Source organism: Amphiura filiformis, chromosome 19 (genome assembly GCF_039555335.1).
Source record: "Amphiura filiformis chromosome 19, Afil_fr2py, whole genome shotgun sequence".
In the NCBI taxonomy this organism is placed as follows: domain Eukaryota; kingdom Metazoa; phylum Echinodermata; class Ophiuroidea; order Amphilepidida; family Amphiuridae; genus Amphiura; species Amphiura filiformis.
The window spans coordinates 29,015,035-29,037,736 of NC_092646.1; the positions used below are offsets into that span (position 1 = coordinate 29,015,035).

At 37.2% G+C, this 22,702-nt stretch overlaps 2 protein-coding genes and 1 long non-coding RNA gene across 3 annotated transcripts in view; 1 reads left to right on the top strand and 2 right to left on the bottom strand.

Annotated features, from left to right (window-relative positions):
• The window catches only part of LOC140141149 (uncharacterized), a 483,782-nt gene that overhangs the window by 320,060 nt on the left and 141,020 nt on the right, over positions 1-22,702 (top strand). The window lies entirely within an intron of this gene.
• Positions 1,729-8,675, bottom strand: LOC140140325 (SH3 domain-binding glutamic acid-rich-like protein 3). The gene is made up of 3 exons (XM_072162095.1): positions 8,467-8,675; positions 2,807-2,974; positions 1,729-1,815 (listed from the first exon to the last, which is right to left on the bottom strand). Exons 1-3 carry the CDS (start codon positions 8,509-8,511, stop codon positions 1,750-1,752), a joined length of 279 nt encoding a protein of 92 aa, XP_072018196.1. The 5' UTR covers positions 8,512-8,675; the 3' UTR covers positions 1,729-1,749.
• LOC140140326 (SH3 domain-binding glutamic acid-rich-like protein 3) lies at positions 13,904-20,166 on the bottom strand. The gene is made up of 3 exons (XM_072162096.1): positions 19,923-20,166; positions 16,839-17,006; positions 13,904-15,069 (listed from the first exon to the last, which is right to left on the bottom strand). Exons 1-3 carry the CDS (start codon positions 19,968-19,970, stop codon positions 15,007-15,009), a joined length of 279 nt encoding a protein of 92 aa, XP_072018197.1. The 5' UTR covers positions 19,971-20,166; the 3' UTR covers positions 13,904-15,006.

Consider the following 22,702-nt stretch of genomic DNA (forward strand, 5'->3'; position numbering starts at 1 on the left):
TGTGACACATATTGAATGAGGCGAAAAGGGATTGGTCTACTGGAATATGCTTGACCAAACTCAATGTGATCAGTACACTGTCCTATGCCTTATTGTGATGAGGCGGGTTCAAAGGTGGAAGCTCTATAGTCCGACGGTTCTTTATTACGACGGTTCTTTAGTCCGAAGGTTCTTTAATCCGACGGTTCTTTATTACGATGGTTCTTTATTCCGACGGTTCTTTATTTCGAAGGTTCTATAGTCCGAATTTTAAAAAAGGTTCCCTAATCCGAATATTATTTAAAAGAGGTTCTTTAATCCGAATTTTAAAAACGATTCTCTAGTCCGAATATGAAAATAGACTCTATAGTCTGAATTAAAAAAAATGTTCTCTAGTCCGAATATAGAAATAGGTTCTATAATCCGAATTTTAAAAAGGTTCTCTAGTCCGAAATTTCAAAACGGTTCTATAGTCCGAAACGGGTACCGTGTTCTTTAGGCCGAATTGATAAACGGGTTCTATAGCCGAATTTTATTTTTATCATTTGTTTCAGTGTCAAATCATCAATTGTTAAATAGAATAGAGTATTGAAGTAAACATGTGTGCAATTTTGGTTCATTTTGATAGACAGGATTTTAAGATATGACCTTGTGAAAAATTATAAGTTCCTTTTAAAGCTCAGTTTACAATCAAACAGATGAGGTATGAATGGTTGTGGCATTTTCAACACTTACTTTATCACTCATCTGATGCTCTGATTTTTTTAAACCGTTGAAAGCAAAACTAGATAGTAGATTATTTAGCAACAAATTAATACACATAGACCTAGAACAGTAGAAATTGTCATACCTTTATACTTGTTGTAAAAACATTTTGGTTTGGGTCAAAGCGTTTTAATAACATTCAAATATCGGGTTATATAAAGGTCGTTTTGTACCAAAAAACACTACAACAAACTTTAAGAATGTTGTGAAAATTTTTTAAATGTCAACATTTTATATTTTATTGCAACATATTTTGTGCAAAATATTTTGTCAAAACTTTTAAGTTTAAAATAACATTATGTTAGAATGTTTTGCATCAAGTTTTAAAACATGTTTCTAAATGGTATTAAAACGTTTTTACCCTTTATTATAACCCAGCTACATTGAAACGTTTTCTGTAAAACGTTTTGTGTTTGCTGGGTTGTAAGCCCTTATGTTAAATATTGTAATCATCTTCAGTTGGTATTATTTTTTCCTTGGGAGCTACCGCTCCCTCTGAAACATACCTCGGCCCAAAACAAATCCGATTTCACACAATGACCTCAAAATAAATGGTCTGCAGTTATTATTGTCTAAGTAATAAAATGTCAACTGTCTATTAGCCTTTTACTATGGTATGGCGGACACAATATGATGACGCTGCACGAAGTGGGTAAAGTCTTTTGAATTTGGCGGGTTTTACCCAAATTGAATACTACCCTCCTTCGAAAGAGCTTATTTTGTGTCTTATAACAAAGTCAGTATTACACATAAGTGGCACCTTCACCTATACAAAATTGTAGCTGATATAATTCAATAATTTCCCATTTAGCATAATCATCATCCATTCAATAATGTCTTCCACCTGAACTAATTTACAAGTTCTCTTCTACATTGAAGATGGCTTTCCTTTTTAAAGGGAATTTTTATTATCTATTACGCCAGGGCCTCACTTCCATAATTATTTTTTTTATAAGTCACCTTATAAGAAGAGTCTCTGTAGTTAGATTGATCAAATGTTATTTTTTATTTTAACTTTAGGAATTCCTCCACCGTTTCGTTTTCAACTGCTTCCTCAAATGCTGCAAAGTCCTGTGGACAGACAAAATGAAAATATTCCATTATATTCATTATATGACCATTTGTGAAGTGGGGATCCTTTGTCTTTCGTCAGTAAGGATTGAGCATCATTTTGCATTGAAACACTCATACTATATTGGCCTACCCTATCATAACAAAAGTAACATTTTCTGAAAGGCAAATTATGTTCAATGTTTCCAGAAATGGCAACTAACTTTCAGTAGAGGCAAGTCTTAAGCAGGGCTAGGTGCAAATCCAAATATGCATGGAGAAGTTGTCAAAACAAATCAACAGAGCAGCAACTCCCCAAATTAGGCTGTGTAGGCCTATAGGATAATGGCCAAGGTTTAGAACATTCGTGGCCAATGGCCGAGTCGCGAAGCGACGAGGCCATTCTATCCACGAATGTTCTAATCCGCGGCCATTAATCATTTAATATACACCTATGACGCTATTGTTTTATCGCTCCATTGTTTTCCAAGAATGGAGCGTTATTGAAATAAGTTGCTCATTTACAAATTGAGCGTGTCTATAGTCAATGGCTGTTTACGGAAAGATTATATTGCAATAACAATTGATTTCGCAGTACTTATACGATATTGTACGCTAAATAACGGCTCAGCTAACATGCTCTATGATCAATTGCTGATTGAAAAATACACGTACTCTTGTACAAAGCTAAATAATGGAGTTCACATAGCAATGCGGGCGGGTGTCTGAGACAGACTTTTTTCTTTTGGCCTTACAAAAGAAGGTCACTGAGGTACACAAACATGATTATTAGATATTGATTTATAGTTAGTTGTACCACACAAAAACTTTTTTTGAAAATTAGTGAAATGTTTCCCAACTCTTCTTCAAGAGCTTTTTGATCCCATCATCTCTAGCTCTCATACACTAATCACTGTCAAAAATGAGCTAGTGTCCACCATTGTTGGTATATCATCTTAATATTATTCAATTTGTGGTCCACCAATTGAATGGCACACATTCCCTGACTTACCCCACAATATGTGTCATCATTTGCGAACTGAGGTGGCAGTGCTTTGTCATTTCCTGCTACCTCTCTCATCTTTCCTTTGCTGTCTTCACTAAGTGCTATATCAATCGTCTGATAAGGAATCTTTTTGCCATCTAAGACCAGCAAAATCTTCTGCTGGTGTTTCTTGACCTGATTTAAAAAAGTATGAATTAATTAATTTATGAACATACAAGCATACTGCTCCATCGGCAGCGACCCACCGACCAATAAGTAAACTAGCAAACAAGCATATACGCTGGATCAGATACATCGATGGAACTCACTTTTTGGCCATTTTGAGATTTTGGTACCAAAAAATGCGCGTAATTTTTGGGGGGGGGCTTTGGGGCGCCAGCCCGCCGGGGTAAAAGCAGGGGGCGGCCAAAATGAAGGGGCGGAGGAAGAAGAAGGGGCGTCAAAACGAAGGGCCGGAAAAAGGAATTAGTAAATAACAAAAAGGGCGTAAAAATTTGATAAAGCATATTTTTTGAAAAAATGGTACTATACATCAAAATGTGCTGCTTTTAGGTTTTTAGGTCGCTAGCGCCTGAAACCTTTTTTTTTTTTTTTTTTTTGCTCTTCACTTTTTCAAACGACCGAGAAAAAATTGGGTCAACCTTTTCAGGCTGTTGAGGAAGGGGTGGCAAAATTGAATTTTCTTCAGCCCCCCGGGGTTGGGGCGGTCCCGGTACGCCACTGCAAAATAATCACCCGCACCCACCGTTTCTTCCAGTCATAAGGGTAGACTAGGTATTGTTGGTCGAAACAGCCAAAAAAAACCGATTTTCATTATCTAAATCAATATATTATTGAAATCTAACACTTTGATGTTGTAAAAGTGCATTCTACAAATCATAATTATACTTTGAAAATTTGCTTGATTTATTATTGTTATGTACGTTTTACAAAGTGCTGTTGTTTCAGCCCTCTTATACAACATAACTCAAGAACCACAGGACCTACAAAAGTATATTTGTGATATTTGAATTCTTCTACACACTCGCTATGTAATGATCAATGCAATCCAAAGCTCGGTACCATTCGCAAGATGCTGTGAACCAAATTGCAACAGTTTAAAATAGTTGTCAACCATTGTCAACCTTAACCAAATCAAACTTAATATTGCAGATATAACACAATTCTTAGCCGCACCACAATTAGCCAATTGTAATTAGCCAGAAAGATTCAACTCTGAAAGCCCGAACTCAATTTGGTCCAACACTGACTAAAGATGACACAATTTAAGCTTGATGCCACTTGAGGTAAACAATTAAGTGCCGGACACAATAGACACTAATCCATCTTTAAGCACTTTTTAAGTGTAGTTACAGAACTGTAATAGATAATTGAATGGTCATTGGATTCTATTGTAATAACCATCCCATTCACCATTGACAACACTGAAAGTTACATACTGCAGTTACTGTCCGTTATCCTATACACAATACACAGTGCTCTCACCATTGACGCGCGACCTTTACAAATAGTCTATGTTAGAAGTATATTGCATTTGCCTAGTTAACATCACTGTGTGAAAAATAACCGGCCAATATTTTAACTATTCTCCAAACTTCTAGCAAATATATTTCTCTAACATGACCTAAAATTGCAGCTAGGTTAGATGTTCAGAAGGGGTCGCACTTTCGTAGAATATGAGTGAGGGCAAAGCATAGCTAGCTCATAGCTAGCCAACTCCCCGTGTTAATAGAATGGAGATTTGACCGAAAATATTGAGCTATATTGGTAACGGACCGCTCCGTTCTGAAGGCCGGGGTCTGAAGGATGCCACAAAAAACGGTACAAGCTACATTTATACTATTCTACGAAATTCTAGAAAATATAGTTTTGTAACATGTCCTAAATTTTTAGCTAATTTAGGTGTTTGGAGAGGGTCGCACTTTTGTGTTTTAGGAAGGATATGTAAACGACAGATACAGTAGCGTAGCCAGCGGGGGGGCAGAGTGCCCCCCTGACAAAAAATGAAAGAAAAAGACAAAAAATGAAAGAGAAAATCAGGAGGGCAAAGGAAAAGAAAAAGGGCAAGGAGCCCCTTTTCTAGCAAAATTCAGGGCCAAAATAGTGTAAAATACAAAAAATGTTCGCGCTACGCGAGCACATTGTAACAATAAAGCCCTTTTTTAGCCGGATAATGGGCGAAAATAGTGTAAAATACCATTTTTTCGCGCTACGCGCGCACATCATCCCAATAAGGCCCTTTTCGGGAAGCTCGAAGACATACAGTCTCTATGTATTGTATGATGCAACTGCAATTTTTTTCGTCTGTGCCCCAAAAATTTTATTTTGCCCCCCCTGACCAAGAAAGCTGGCTACGCCCCTGGACAGATAACACCAAAAATATGAAGAAATTATTTCAAAACCGTGTTAAGCCAACAATCATTATGTTGCTCATTTTCAAGAATGCTGGTTAACAAAAAGCAGGCCATTGTCTCATTTCGTGAACAAAGGTCCACATACCATTGTTTCCTTTCGCTTCCTTTATAATCGGTTACCCAACTGAAGCTATAATACCAGCTTTATTGCGATATCGCACGTGTAAAACAGACACATGTGCACAACCAGAGAAGATCCGATTTAATCAGTTGAGCTGTTTCAATGAGTGTTATCTTGGTTTAATAGCTTTTAATGGGGTTTAAGTCCTGCAAAGGTCGAGATGAATTCTACTGTAGACATGACTGCATCATGAGAAGCCGTAAGTCAGAGATTATAGATTTCAGTCAGCACCAGAAAGACTTAAGGCTACATGCTCTTTTTGGTTGAAATTTTTGGCGGGAAATAATCCCGCACAAATATTAAAGTAATCTTTTCCCACAACTAAATGTCATAGCCAGGAAATTAATGATGTATCTGGTAGCTTAGATCATAACTTTCATATACTTTAGTTGCAATTATCCCAGAAAATTCTTGATTTGTTTTTACAGAGTCTTGAATTGCCGAGGTTTATGATCAAAAACGTCACTCGATGTATTTTGAAATTCGAAACCATAACTCTTCTCAAATTAGCCCCAAATCATAATTTATTATATACACGTGTAGCAAATACCAATGGGAATAATTGGACGTTGTTTGGGGAGCCTAAATTTGATTTGATTTTATTTCACAATATTTCTAGTGTGAGAATTTTGACCTGTCAATCCCTTTTCGGATTTCGCATCCGAATTCATTAAAATGTGATATTTTGAATAAATAATGAGTACGCTTACCTTTCTGCAACACTTCCCGGTACCATATTGCGCATCTGGTGACAGCCAACATTTTGGCTGAAACAGTCCCTTATTCCTATCATTTTTGAACAAAATATGCCTCAAAATTACGTACATTACACGTATATATTGGCACAGCTATTTACGGTGGGGTAGGCTATTGGAAGCTATTATGGTACCAGGCATGTCAAGCAGATGCATACATAAGGGCGGTATATTCAAATGCTATTGTCTGGATCATTGAGTATCGATCGCGCAAGTAGGCTTACACACGCAGGGGTGTGTTGTCGCGCCCCTGGTTTTGACATAAATTACAATGACGTCTTGAATGACCCAGCGTTTTTATTATATTTATTAGAAAATTAATCGTCGTTTATTACGAGTCCTAAGAGTCATACTAGTTCAATTCATCAAAATTAATTTGTATTAAATGAAAAACAAACAGACAAGTAGAGTGCAATGTCTTACTATGACTGTATTCCTACCAAAATCTGCTTTTCAATACACTAGAAACGTGTTGATATGTATATCTTTGAAAATCGTCAGACATTAACCACAGGTACCGCCGTGGCACAGTGGCATCGTTCACTCTTCAGCATAGTGTATCGGCAGTGGTTCGAACCCTGGTGTAAATTTTAGTAATTTTTATTCTTTTTACTAATATGCTGTGCCGTTTTTCAAACACGCCCCTGAATGAAATTCATGGGCAAGTACCCTTAACTCAGTACTTAAGGTTATTAATTATTTTTACTTACGAATGGTAGTGAGCTTTGGCAAAAAGTGCATTGCTCAATTCATAGCGAGTGTGTAGAAGAATGAAAATATCACAGATATACTTTTATAAGTGCTGCGGTTCTTTAGTTACGTTGTAAAAGGGCTGAAACAACAACACTTTTGTAAAACGTACATAACTCATTTACAACAATAAATAAGCAGATGTGGAAATAGGAGTATAAAGTGACCAGTAGATACCAGTTGTAGTCCTACTAATTCATGGCATATTGGATGACCTAGGGGAAAGTTAGCCCATATTAGCAAGACTATCCTTGCCTTCAAGGTGAAACAAACCTACTCATGTTACCCTCTGGCCATGGGATGGCCTGGTGTCAGATCTTACCCAGGGAAAGATGACATTCCAATATATGCCTTTAACGGAATTCTAAAGAATATATTAATTTCCACTACATGTATTCTTAATCATGTTATAATGAATAGGATACAACTTCCAATTTAATTACAATGTAGGTCTATGTGTCTGATTTAACTCAAATTTGTCCTATATAATATATAGGACCAAATTTGAGTTAAATCAGACACATACATTGTTAGTGAAGTTATAATCAAGCGTGGACAACTCACGGCGAATTTTGTGCGGCCCGCGAGACTCTCGGGGATATTTAATAAGGAAAGCTACGAGGGGCGGTCAATAAGTTCATAGAACAAGGTACTTGAAAGAGTACTAGCCAAATTCTTTATATCTCACTCTTGAAGATGGCCATTGCAAACCTTAATGGACCTGTCCCAATTTTTCTTGAAACTTTCTGTGTCAACAAAATGAAAATCTTCCGATTACTCCATGAGCCACTCTTCAGTGAAGGTTCAGCATTGATCACCAGCAAACGTGATATTATGAAGGCGGGACTTTAAATTCTAAATTAGGTTTCGCTAACTGGAGCTGGAGGCCATGTCTGCACCACAATAGGGTTACTTTAGTTATCTGATACTCTGTCATGAGTGGCAGCTTGATAAACTGAGAATAGTGTACAGGACACGATCCAAGAACAGACCCATTCCTACCACCAACCTTCACTTGATGCCTTGCCTCAATTTCGCTATCAAAATTGTATGATATTTGCCTATAATTGTAATTTCAATTGGCAAAAGATCTGTCATCAAGACTCTCCTGAATCTCAGAAAACAGCGATGAAGACCTCGATTTATGGTGACCGAGTGATGATCTTCTTTGGGGTGGGGGATATAGGTGCTTCCACTGAATCAACTCATGATTCCAGTGCTTAATGTATGTCTTGTCACCTTTAACCAGTTATAGATCAAACTTGTCTCGGTCCTCATTCTAAGTGTACTTGAAGTGTGGACCTGATTATGTGATCTGGTATCAATTTCTTGCAAGACGATTCTGGGACCTTCATTTAGAAGACACCCTGGAATACTCAAATGTTAATGGATTTATGTTAAAAACAGTTTCATCGAAGTGCGCGAAAATTTGACTTGGCCGGGGCGAAGAATTGATGCTGAATTGGTCAATTCGGCGCCCCAATTAGGGTGGCGCCCAGGGCACGTGCCCCACTTGCTTCATTCGAATCTGCGAGTTTCCGATCTACGCTACGGTGACGTTTTAATTATTGATGCAGACAGTGTTTTGTTTTCATGTATTGCATGATTTTATATCGCCACACCTACCTCCAAATTGCTGGACACAGAAGTAAAGTAAAGTATGACGCCCATGTTGTCTACCTCAAGTTTTCACCTAAAACCAACAAATCAAAGATTGTAGGGATGTAATGAGACTGTTGTTTGACCCGTTTTGACACAAATTATTTCAAATTCCCGGAGTTTTCAGCCCGTGTGTAAGTCTACAACTAGTGAAATCTACAGTAGATAGCGAAACAGGAAGTTCCTTTCAAACTTATTACAATAGTGGCGCTCCACAGCAGTGGCATAGATAAAAGAAGTCAGGATGTGGCAATTGCTCATTAGCATGTGTCCAATTCTTATTTAGATATCGTTTTTGTTATTAAAATGTCCTGACCTTGTTAGAGGGCGCTAATAATATCCACAGACAGAGCTTGACTCATATTCTATATTGGGTTAAACGCGCAATTAAATAGCTGTTAAATGATTGGCTTAGCTTTCCATAGTATACCATTTTGTTATAAAATAAATGTGACTGTTCAATTTATTGTGTGTAAACTTCAAGTTTATACGTGATTAGCATCAAAGTGCCGAGCTCGGGTTAAATCTAGCTAAATCTAGCAGTGTCAAATTCTGTTGCATTACCCCATCTGGATAATAGAATTCTATTTAAAAAAATATTGAATTCTAACAGATAGATGTGCAGTAAACACGATTTATCAGCATTTCATACACTCTTCGATAGCGAGAACCAATCAGAACAAGCGTTAGAAAAATCCAAACCATGCATTGATTGTGTCTAATTGCACTCCACGTACTACGCGCAGTGTTTCTCGCGCGTTCGCGTCGCGTAGGATTGATTCATTTTTCGGACGGGTTGTGCACTCCCCCCCCCCCTTGCATTGTGATGTTGATGTGTCTAATGCACTTCCCCTTTCGGGGCTTGTGCATTAGACACATCAACATCAGCGCGCGTGCATTATTTTGTCTAATTTCTCGAGCAACAAGTAATACCCGTTCATTAACCTATGATTAATATAAGACATGTTAATTGACCAAGATAAACAATCGAGTATACACATAACAATTAACTGCATGTAAACCAGCGACCAATCTTAAAATACTGCAGTTTCTGTTTCTGTTTGTTTGAAGAGATTTGGTGTTTTCAGCTGCTATGGCTATGTGCACCATCTGCTAAACAATTCTCTCGTGTACAATATATACCTTTGTTCCAATACGGTACTTAATATGCTTAACTGCACCTTAGTAATTTCCTATGGCCATATGGCTGTCTGCCACGTTGTACATATCTCTGTATGTATATTAGTACGTTGATTTCTTCTTATTTCCTTTGCATACTTCTTCTACACCAAACGGTGCACAGTGTCAACACCCTCTATTATAAATATTGTTTTCCATACAGCTCAATACTCCGTTGAAATCAATATTCTATTATTGACACAGATAAAGAAAGTTTACATATGCATTGTGTTATAGGACGTGCACCTGGAACTTAACTGAATGGGCTAAACGCGTTTCTTAGCTTTATACCTATAAAGTATAATTGTCATTCTCAAAATTAAATATATCTCAATTCTTACTTTGGATTTCAAATTTTTTACTTTAAAAATGCAGTAAAAGATATCCACAGCAAGCTGCAAGGCCCCGCTAATTAGTGTATACTGCTTTTCGAGTGAGTGTACTGGAAACAAAACCCTGGATTTACCTGAAAACAATTTTTTTTTTTTTGTAATAGAAACATCATATGGGGTACTAGAGCATGCACAAATCGTAATAATGTGTAGAATATAGAAACGCTGTGGTATCTCATATGATAGTTATGGTATGCTTAGCCTGAGTCGCTCGGCCTATCTCGAACAAAATCGCGATGCGTAGCTTTTAAAAAACGAGAGGATTCGCTGTACTATAACACGAAGATATAGGGATGATGACGATGTGCGGTGTCTTTACAGAGCCACATTAGGCTGAGCCAGCAGGGGAAGTGGGATGAGTTGCCCGCAAACAAAAATATATGTGACTGTACAGCACGAATGACCCGTAAATGTCCTAAATTGTATTCTGAGTTACAGTGTAAAATGTGCACGAAGGTCGTATTCATCGGTACCTCAATCAATTTGCTTCGACAATAAGTATCTCATTTAGATAGTCAAACACCTTTTAAACCAACCAATAATCCTATTGTTGAAGAGGATAATAAGCTTCTACCTTAGATGTCTACAGAAAATTCTTAATAGCGCTGGTCTTTGTTTGCTTTGGCTAAATCCTGTTCAAGTGGTGAGTTCAATGACCAGCAATGTGGAAAAAGAGACACATGTAGAAACGAAAAATGGTACCATTCTGTTGAAGGAGCAAAGTTCAACAAACCATAACCCCGGATAACCCCTGGATATCGTTTGAAGTCAAATTATATACCCTTTTAAAGCTTATGATATATATTTTCTAAACACGAAATAAAACAAAATTGACCGGGGGAGGACCTTGCCGGACTTATAATACTGCACGTGCTTTTCAATCCTAGACACGTCACTGTAAAACTCAGTGTGATCTCAGGCAGACGTTTTTGGTTCATTTGTGCATTACTCTAACACCGTAGTCACTTTTGTGTGATTTTCATGCCGGGAGCCAAATACCATTATCTGATCATAGTGAAGATTGATATTTTTCACAGGACAATGAGGAGATGAATACGAACGCACAGACAAATACGGCGCCATAACGCAAGGTCACGTGAGGTATCACATGTATTTGTGACTTCAAATACTCAATTGTATTTCATATTTTATACATGACATGCATTTCCTCTCTAATGTTAAACGAACAAACAACAAACAATTATAGCAGACACTCTCTATCTTGCTAAATAGCAATTCATTGTTAACATGATAGGAATGATTAATACACGGCTTAATCATGGGCGTAGCAAGCGGCCGGACAGGGTGGACGAAGTCCATGGCCCCGAGGGTTCAGGGGCCCCGAGCATAAAAGAGAAAAATAAATAAGGGCTGATAATGGAAAGCAGGGCTGGATTTACCATTGGGCCAGATGTGCCCTGGTCTAGGGCCCCCAAAATGGCTCTATGCATCTTTCTTTTAACCCCAATAACAGCATGTTTTTTGGGCCGAAATATGGCAAAATTGTAAAACTTTTCGCGCTTCGCGCCCATTCAAATAGCAAAATTCTGGCTCATCTGGGGCTAAAATAGTCTGAAATTGATTTTTTTTTTCGCGTGCTTTGCGCGCAAATGTCCTACTAACATCGGAACACAAATATGTTAGTCCCCCTCTATATTATACGTAAACCAAAACTTGGCCATTGACTTGAGTGCACATGCCTTCATCGGCACGTGAGTTCAGGCCTAAATCCCGCCCTGGTTAAAAGCCAATACTGCTCCTTGTCCATGGGCCCCTGATGCTCTTCCTACGCCCCTGGGCTTAATAACAATAAAAAGGTTGCCATGGGAACCGTAAACTGTGAATAGAGTCAGAGGGTGCATAAATAGGGACAAAAGTATGAAAGGTTTTTCGGCACTTTGATTTAATCCGTGCGATTAATACTTAGTAAAACCATATTCCAAGCACTAATGGTTTGCTTTTCCAACTTTCTGCGGAATAAAGGTTTAAGTGTACAGTATTCGACATAGCGAACCGGGAGTCTATAAAACGGGACCCCTTAAAATCACCCCATAAAGCTACTGACAAATTTCTAGGGGGTCCCCGTTTTTCAACTTTGGGGTCCCCGTCTTACCGATTGACCCAGGGTAATCTGTAAAACGGGGACCCCAAAAACGGGGAACCCCTAGAAATTTGTCAGTAGCTTTATCGGTTGATTTTAAGGGATCCCCGTTTTGGGGTCCCCGTTTTACAGATTACCCTAGGTCAATCTGTAAAACGGGGACTCTAAAAACGGGGACCCCAAAATATTGTATATTGGACAAATACGTATATAAGAAGTGCTTACTACGTTCATAAATTACATTTGTAATATTAGTATATCCATGGTGAATATATTGGCGTGATTTGGAGACTCATCAGTCCTAAAATAGAGAAAGAAAATGGGGGTTCCCGTTTTGGGGCCCCGCTTTACAAATTACCCTGGGTCAATCTGTAAAACGGGGACCCCAAAGTTGAAAAACGGGGACCCCCTAGAAATTTGTCAGTAGCTTTATGGGGTGATTTTAAGGTGTCCCCGTTTTTGGGGTCCCCGTTTTCGGGGGTCCCCGTTTTATAGACTCCCATAGCGAACCTTATAAATTTCATATATAATTATAGTACAGCTGCCCAGTTGAATTATTGTGCATACTGCGATAAAAGCATGAAAATTTCCACTCATAAAGTACAAGATCCAAAGTTTATTTACAGATGTGGAGGCATTTTGGATTTTTAAAATGCTCAAACTTTGTTGAAAGATATACCAAATTGTTCAACCTATCGTTAAGGAGTTTTACCAATACTGGTGGCAAATTGTTCCGTTAGCTCAAAGGAATCAAAAATAAATTTTGCTTAAGGGGTACTACACCCCTGGCCAATTTTGTGCCTATTTTTACATTTTTCTCAAAAATGATAGCGCATTGGTGACAAGTAAGATATGTATATTATAGGGGCAAGGCTACAACTACTGCACTGAAAATTCAGCAACTCAAGGCAAGTGGTTAATGCCGGGGGTTATTGATTTATTGATCAAATATTGGGTTTCCCTCATTTTTGACTGTAACTCCACAACTGTTGTCTGTGCTGAAATAAAAATTTCCAGTGCAGTAGTTGTAGTCCTTGCCCCTATAATATACTATTATCTTACTTGTCACCAATGCGCTATAATTTTTAAGAAAACTGCAAAAATAGGCACAAAATTGGGCAGGGGTGTAGTACCCCCTTAAGGGCTCTGTCACCCTGAGAGCACACCAAACGCACTAAATTGCATTATGAATACGAGGGATTACAATATTATGGGAAATTATTAAAACTGATATTTTGACATTTAACAGTCCTCGAAGTAAACTTTATAAATCTTATGATATGTACTTAAAGATTGTGTATAGCTGGGATCAATTGAAAATGACGATATAACTGTAATTTCATCAAAGACCTAAAAATTTGATGATTGTCGGTCTTTCATCTCAGCTAAATAATCGTTAAGTGCATATCATTATATTTATACTTCGAGGACTGCTAATATGTCAACAATTTCAATTTTTATTAATTAGCCATAAAATTTGTATTATGTATAAAAATCTAAATTATTTGATGTCATCAAGACATTCCTCGTATTCAGAATGCAATGTTGGTATCTCTGATGTGCTCTCAGGTCCCACAAAAAATGTCAAAGGTGAGTGACCGACCCCTTAACATCCTTAATATCTACTGGGTTTGACTGAGATAGACAATGAACAGGTTAAAGTCATTGCCCGTCCATAGCCCCTCTTAGTCTTCAACTTTCATTGCACATAACAGGTGAGAAATAAAAGACGATCTTAAAACCATTCAGATTGTATCGTAGTTTTATTTTGTATGGGTATTATTGCTCTTGTTACTAAAATGTTATACTAATACCCGTGATCTAAATTTTGTATTTTGCAGGTGTCTGACAGATAAACAATAGTGATAGCTAGAACTAGAATAGAACTTCTTCTACATGTCCATGGAATTTCAAAAGTATAAATCACGTTGGGTCTAAGACTGTGCTAACACTTTTCTTTGACGACTTTGACCTCAATTTTTTATTTTTTCAAATATCTTAAAAATTGAACAGACAGTAGCTGATTTGACTTTGTTGTACAACAATCGCCTTGAGCAGCTAGGTGGTGCGATCGAAAACACAATTTACATTACAAAACACAGATTTTTGTCTGTTTTTCCTGGCCTGAGAAGAAGTATTCATTTGATGGGTCGTTTAAGTCAGCGGACCAAGATACTGACGCCAATGTTCCCTCACAAGTTCATAATATTTTAGTATTTCAGTCAGTTGAAAGATATAGTGATAAATTATGATTTAGCCCCCTGAGCACTACCTGCCGATCTAAAATTGCCTCTGATTGGTCAATTACATGATATCTTCACTTTAATCACCAATCAGAATGGAGCTTTGCATTCACCCAATTTTTTTTGCGTGGTGAAATTATTCTAACATTGTTGCTGATTGGGACAATTGATAATGAAAAACTTATTTTTGGCCAATTGGCAGGTAGTTATTTGTTTTAGATAAATCAATTGGATCACTTTTAAAAAGAAGCATCAAACATGCGGTTGGTCTTTGGTTCAAATCCAACATGGTTTGATTTTTTATCACTGGTTAGCAAAGGGTTCTTGTCAGTAAATGTAAAGAGACTGCTTATGACAATCCAACAGTGTTTTGTATGAATTTTCAGACATTATTACCTGTGAGAGAAAGTCCGACTTAAAACTAATACTTCTGACAGTTTTAAAAAATGCTGAAATGCGTACATTTACAATTATGATTAGGTTGTTGACAAATTATCTTTTCTTTTTATCCATTAAGCTAGGTCACCATTTTGTAAAGTCACATTTACAAGAAGAATCTCTATGGTTAGAGAGATCAAATGTCATTTTTACTTTAACAGTTTATGAATTCCTCAAACGCATCGTTTTCAACTGCTTCTTCAAATGCTGCAAAGTCCTGTGGATAGACAAAATGAAAATACTCCATTATATTCTTATCTGATCATTTGTGAAGTGGGGTTCCTTTGCATTTCGTCAGTATTAGGATTGAGCATAATTTTGCATTGAAACACACATTTTTTACATACTCTAGATCCTATCATAGCAAAAGTATAAACATTTCCTGAAAGGAAGATTACCAATCTTTCCAAAAATGGCAACTAAATTTCATTTGGGGCAAATCTAAAGGGATTTGGAATGAGCGTTTTGAGCGTTTCGACAGTATTTATTGTGGGACATAAGAGCACATCAGACATATCGAATTGCATTCTGAATACGAAGAATGTCTTTCTGATATCAAATAATTTTCATTTTTGAAATTCACGATATAATACAAATTTTATGACAAATTATAAAAATTTGATATTTTTCACATTTTTGATATATAACAGTCTTCGAAGTAAATTTCATAAATCTAATGATATATAATTCTTAAAGTGTATGTAGCTGGATTGAAAATTTTGACCTTTCATATTGAAGATATGGATTTTTTCCCCAAAAGACCTAATTTTTTTCAAAACGAAAGGTCAAAATTTTCAATTGATCGTCGGCTTTTCATCCCACCTATATACACGTTAAGTATAAATAATCAGATTTATAAAGTTTACTTGAGTACTGTTAAATATCAAAAATATCAATTTTAATCATTTGCCACAAAATGTGTATTATATTGCGAATTTCAAAAAATCAAAATTATTTGATATCAGAAGGACATTCTTCATATTCAGAATGCAATTCGATATGTCTGATGTGCTCTAAAGTCCAACAATAAATACTGTCCAAACGTTCATACCCCACCCCTTAAAGCAGGTGTAAATCCATATGCATGAAAGTTGCCAAAACATTGTAACCATTAAAACCATTGATTGGTGCAAAGTAGGGGCAATGGACCACCTTATGACGTATACTGTGACAGGATTACCCCTAGCTGATGTATTTTATAATATACAGAAAAAAACCATTGCAAAATTTTCAGTCAAAATCCGAGGACAATACAAGAATACTGCTTGGACTACTTTTAACCCTAACTTTGCGGAGGCTCTTTGGTGGAGGAGAAGGAAAGGAGAAAGGAAGAAGATGAAGAGAACTGTCATTTTCTCAGGTGCGGTTTTGAACCCATGACCCCTCAGGTGCTAGACACATGAACGACCATAGAGGTTATCCACGTCACTCATGTGTGACTTCTAACAAAAGCCACTGGTTCCCGTAGTATTCCTCATTCAAACCAATGCAATGCACGACCTCAGAGTTACCTGCATGACTTTGGCGGGCTATTTTGAAACAGTCATGGTTGCACATGCAGTTACATCTTTTGAAAATCCTAAACAAGGTATAGCAGTCGCTGATAGGATATGCAGCTTATAGAACACGGATAACCTCTATACCTTGCCACAGGGGATTACCTTGGCTGGCCAAGCTTTCCGTGCCCATTGCTTTCACATAGCCTTTCATGATCATGTGCAGTCGCATCACATGGAATACATGGAATGCTCACAGTGGATTGCTGCTGTAGTTTTTGGTACAGTTAGGGTTAGCAAACACTTCGACTACATGTAGGTAAAAAAAGAGGTTGTATAACCCTAACTTCGTGGAGGCTTTTTTAGCAGAGGGGAAGGAAAGAAGGAAAGGACATTGAAAAAGATGGAGGGAATTTTCATTTTCATTGAATCCCACATTGCCACATTGACTCCACTCTCTTCACCTATGCATCTAGGTTCCCTGACTTACCCCACAATATGTTTCATCATTTGTGAGCTGAGGTGGCAATGCTTTGGGATCATCCGCAATCTCTCTCATCTTTGCTTTGACGTCTTCACTAGCTGATATATCAATCTTCTGAAACTCAATCTCTTTGCTGACTAAGATAACTTCCATCTTCCGCTGCTGCTTCACGATCTGATAAAAAAGATAAATGCATGAATGAATTAATGTATAAACAAACCAGGCATGCCAATCCATCGACGGCGATCCACAGACCAATAAAGTAACAAGTAACAAACAAACATACATTGGATCAGATACATACATCCCAGCAAACACAAAACGTTTCGACGTCATTCGCAAAAGGTTATAAAAAGTTGTCAGAAAATGTTTAAATGTCGGGTTATATAAAGGGTATAAAACGTTTTCATAACATTAAAAAACAATTTTGATAACATACTGCAAATTTTTTAACATAATGTTATTCAGGTGTTGACAAAATATTTGGCAAAAACTGTTTGCCAAAAATAATTTACAATAACATTTTAAAAATATTGTTGTAGTGTGTTTTCATACAAAACGTTTTAAAACGTTTTCATCATGTTCATGACCTTTATATAATCTGACATTTTAATGTTATTAAAACGTTTTTACCTACTACCAAAACATATTTTGTTAAAAACGTTTTTAAAACGTTTTTGTGTTTGCTGGGATGGCACAAAGAATGCTCCGTGTGCTGGTCATCTGGGCTTCACCATAATTATTTTCCCAATAGAGCGTAGGTCTACATGCAATAAACCAACCAGAACGGTATAACAATTGAAATGTCTTGAACATGTAACCATGTTTACAGTTCAGTCCAACAGACATGAATAATCAATCTTAATAATGATACTTTACATAATAGACCGACTTTTGGCAGTTTTTTCCGACTTTTAAGCTAAAGTTTCACTTCCGGTTTGTAGAAAATTACTATCAATCATGTACAGAACACTGCACTGTGTATTGGTGACCTTTGTTTGCTCAGCTAGTGTTATCTAATGACATTGCTCATAAAGCGTGGTATGTAGTTTATTGATTTAGCCTTTCCGCCACTCAATTTATTTATTTAAATATTTCTTCTTGTAATTAATAATTTAAATAATAAACTATGGGTCATGCTTCATATTTTCTTAGCATCTAGGCTGTATTTGTTGCTTGATAGCACCTTTGCATCATGCATCACTTAAAGGAGTATTTCGTGATCCTAGCATCCTCTACTTATGTCATTTTTCATTAGATATCCACCGGAAAAAAAACCTATTCCCAAAATGTCAGTTGATTCCGATTTTGCGTTCGCGAGTTATGCATGATTATGCGTATTACACTGCTCCATAGACAATGCGTTGTAATTTGGTTCTGGTGCACCAGAACGAAATTCAAATTTCACGATATCTTTGCTAAACGAATTAATCTGCAAGAAATATTTTGTACATAAACATTATGTAGCCAGAGGTTTCCAGTGATATAAAAATCTCAATTTTTTTTGAGAAAAGTTGGGTGATGAGGCTGTGGATCACGAAATGCCCTTTTAAGTTGCAGAAATCTTATCATTTTTTGAGAACCCTACTGTGTGACAGCTTAAAGGCCCATTCAGTGATTTGCTCATCTGGACGATCGTAAAAATCATAAAAATTCAGATTTTGGTACCTTTATCATTGTCATAAATATGTAAACATAGCCTGCTAGTGGTTCCGCCGAAAGCCGTGTATTTAAGACAAAAATAAGGAATTTACATGAATCTGTAATTTAGATACCGACAGTATCTAAATTAGCTACATGTATTTGAATGGGGCTTCAACTTCGTTAATACTGCTGTTTTCTTTGTGTTTTGCCAAATTTTTTATTTCAAAAATACCAAATGACAACTTGAATGACTTTCAGTTTTAAGCAAATTATAAACAATTTTATTTTTGTACACTTTCGCTGGGATCACTGAATAGGTCTTTAAGAGATGGTAGGGACACGTGAGCATTTCATTCAACATCTAATAAAGAGGTTCTGTGCACTTTTATGGAGAATGACATTTTAAATGAAACCTACCCTTCTAAGTAAATCAAAAGGATTTTTTTATTATTATTAAATTTTACAGATATTAATTTCGTGCAATATCGAATTTCAAAAATTGATAACATATAGGCTTACAATATTAAGCTGGGAGAGTAATGCACAATTTAAATTGCACTAAAAACCACATATTATGAAACTACAATTTTACATGATAAATAAATGACACTATTATTATCATATAGCAAAACACACTGAAACCTAATTAAACAATACACAACCATCTCCATCTGTGGAGAGCCTGGTGTGTAAGAGACTCATCGATGCAAACATCCATGAGCCTCCCACACACCAAACAAAAATATACACAGCAGCAATAATACATGGCAAAACAAGGGTATCTGTGTAAGAAGCATGAGAGACCCACCGATGTAGCATATAAGAGCAAATCCATGGGCCTCCCATGCCCTTGAACATATATAATCAATGCAATTTCAATAAATATGACACCAATGTAATAATATAACCAAAGTAAATAATGCATTAATAATTCTCATCAAATAAATACCACACACAAAATTGATAACAACATTATTGAGCTGGGAGACTACTGCACAATTTAAATTGCACTAAAACCACATATTATGAAACTACAGTTGTACATGATAATAAATGACACTATTAATCACATATAACAAAAGCACACATTTAAAAGGGCATTTCGTGATCCACAGCCTCATCCCCCCACTTTTCTCAAAAAAAAGTTGAGATTTTTATATCACTCTACTTCATCAACACTTTTCTCTTATTGCACGAACGTGACGGTGAGACACGTTAAAATAGCCCCTGGTAGAGTGTGTGTAAGAGACTCATCGATGTAAACACATCAATGAGCCTCCCACACAACAACAAAATTATATAACAACATGGCAAAGACAAATTTGAACTCAATCAATACAGTTATGAATATGACATTAATAAAATACACTTTTCTCATACACAATACACTTTTCTCATACACAAATCACAAGGTACATAAACCAACTTAACTATCGCCACACCTACCTCCATATTGTTATGCCCAGAAGTATAGTAATATTTCACGCCTCCCATGCTAGGGATCACAAAAGAGACAGAAAAACAAATGAGTGGAGCAGAAGCATGACACAGGTTACCGATGTCATCCAGACTGTGAAACAAAAGAACTGAAAAGAAGTGGTCTTGGGCTAGTCACCAACAAATCTAAGATTGTAGGAATGTAATGAGACTGTTGCTTGACTCGTTGGCACAAATTGTTGCAAATTCGTGTGTGTAATGCTGCTTTCATACTACCCTGCCGTTAGCCGCTGAGCGGCACGGCGCACGCGCATTGCAGACAAACGGACACAATACTTGTCATTGGTTGCAACGCCCTGCCGCAGCGGCAAGCGGCAGGAAAGTATGCTGGAGGCTTTAGTCTACGCCTAGTGAATCTACAGCAGATCGTGAAATAGGAAGGTCCTTACATGCATCTATTTTGTCTCGTAAAAATAAACATTTTGGGGCGCCCGCTACGGCGGCCCCCTTATATTTGGCATGCAAAATGCGTCTAATTTCGGTCTTGCTAGATTTACTTCGCAACTGTTTTGCTTAAAAGTATGCCCAGCTTAGAAATAAAAACACAACTTGCTTGGTTTTGATTTTATTATTCTTTACTAATATGCACGGAATGAAATCTTATGCGTCTAGGTCCGTTATCCTTTGTTTAAAATACAAAATTAATGGACTCCAAAACACCAACGCTTTTCAGAGATGGCGCTATTACGATCGCAGAGTATGATCCAGGTGAAGAGTGGCATGATTTGATGCGGCAAAAATTATGAGAGGTCAAAAGGTCAAGCTCGCGAGAGGTTTAGAGTGGTCACGTCGTCCGCGACTTTTTAGCTTATTTTAACTCTATTTGGTTGCTTTCACTTTTTATCGCACGATGGTTTGTTCTCGTAAACTTTGTGAACTGCACCGTACCAATAATTTTGGATTTTGGTGTTTTTTATGACTTTTAATCTTAACTTGAAAATTCAACCTGCATCCATCTACCCGGAGGCCATTTTGCATCATTGTCTACTACGCAATTACAACTCATCTTTGTGCGCCATCTTGAATATTTCTCCCACCACCAACTTTTTGACACGGATTTGCGGTCAACGGGTACGTTTTCGTGCTCTACCATCATCATCAGTGAATCGTTATGGGACTTAAGTCTATTACCATCCTCAGTGTTATTTGTTTCAATACTGTATTTTTGAGGATTTCATCATGTAAGGTAGGATCGAACTTATACTATTCAGCCTTGGGAACCAGGCCTATAATTGTTGCTCATTTTAGTCATTGAGACCCCCCTAATTCTAGTACGCATACAGGTACTAATATTGACTCATTCAAATTGTTTAAACCATCACTTGTTGGTGATAATGTAAACTCATGCAATCTTCAAAATAATCTGTCTGTGCAAATTTTCTGTGCTTACATCATGCAGTTATTGTTAACTACATCATGTATGCACACAACACAGGGGCACTCACATATGTAATTGACCCGCACTAGTAACGATGTGCTGTGGGTATAGGAGATGAACTAGTTAGCGTCATAAATCAAAAAGTATAAAAGCTCTGATTTTAGTACTTGCTCTATGTTTCAATTACTTATTCTTTTCAACATATCTGAATTTTTAATCCGGTACAAGCTTTAATAACGGGGGAGCATGCATTTGTATGAGAAAGTAAATCTACCATCTTATCCAAACTCCCGTGTTAATCCAATGCATATTTTGCTTCACCGGGTCGCCCTGACGTGGTCACGTTTGGAAGAGGAGTGCCACCAAACCGTAATAGGTACAAATTTAGTACTTTCTGTCAATCAAGTATGGTTTATTTTCTACATGTCAATCTTTAAATTATTAGCATAGTCCTTATGATAATGGTGGAGCGCCTTGATAAGTAAATGATAGCAAACCAGTGAAAAATCCCCAAAACTCAGTCAGTGGAGCTCCACCCGTACATGTCAATAGCGTCATTATCGATTGGATTAGTCGACCGTAGCGGACAATTCGATCGTTCATTGGATTAATATTATCACGTGGTAAGAAATGTGCATTGGACAATCGATTACTCAAAGTACTATAATGGTTTAGTACTGCATATTTCGGTTTAATCTTCACTAAGCGGGTTTATGGCTGAAAAGGTCACGGTGAATTTGCCGTGGACAAAACTGCAATATCAATATGATGCGACTCATACTCAAAATCTAGCCATCAGAGGCTTTACATATTACTCAAAAACTTCCACAAAATATAGCTCATTTCCGAGGGTTGCTTTTACTCATGTTATCAGGGGATGTACACCCACATCCAGGGCCATCCCAGCGTACCAAGAACAAAGTTTTAAACAAAAACCTATTGCTCCCTGCACTATGTGCAGGGGCGTAGCAAGAGCATCAGGGGCCCATGGACAAGGAGCAGTAAGGGCCCTTTTAACCAGGGCGGGAATTACCTTATGGTGGCCCTGGGCCAGGCCAAAATTTGGAGGTCCGAACTCATGTGCCGAGGGCATGTGCACTCAAGTCAGTGGCCAGGTTTTGATTTACGTATAAAATAGAGGGGCTGACATATTTTGTTCCGATATTACTAGGACATTTGCGCGCAAAGCCCCGAAAAAAAGACTATTGTGCCCCAGATCATGCAGATCAACATGAATTTTGCTATTTGAATGCGCGCGAAGCACGGTAAATTTTACAATTTTACCCTATTTGGGCAAAAAAAAAAAAACCCATGCTGTTATTGAGGTTAAAAGAAAGATGCATAAGGCATT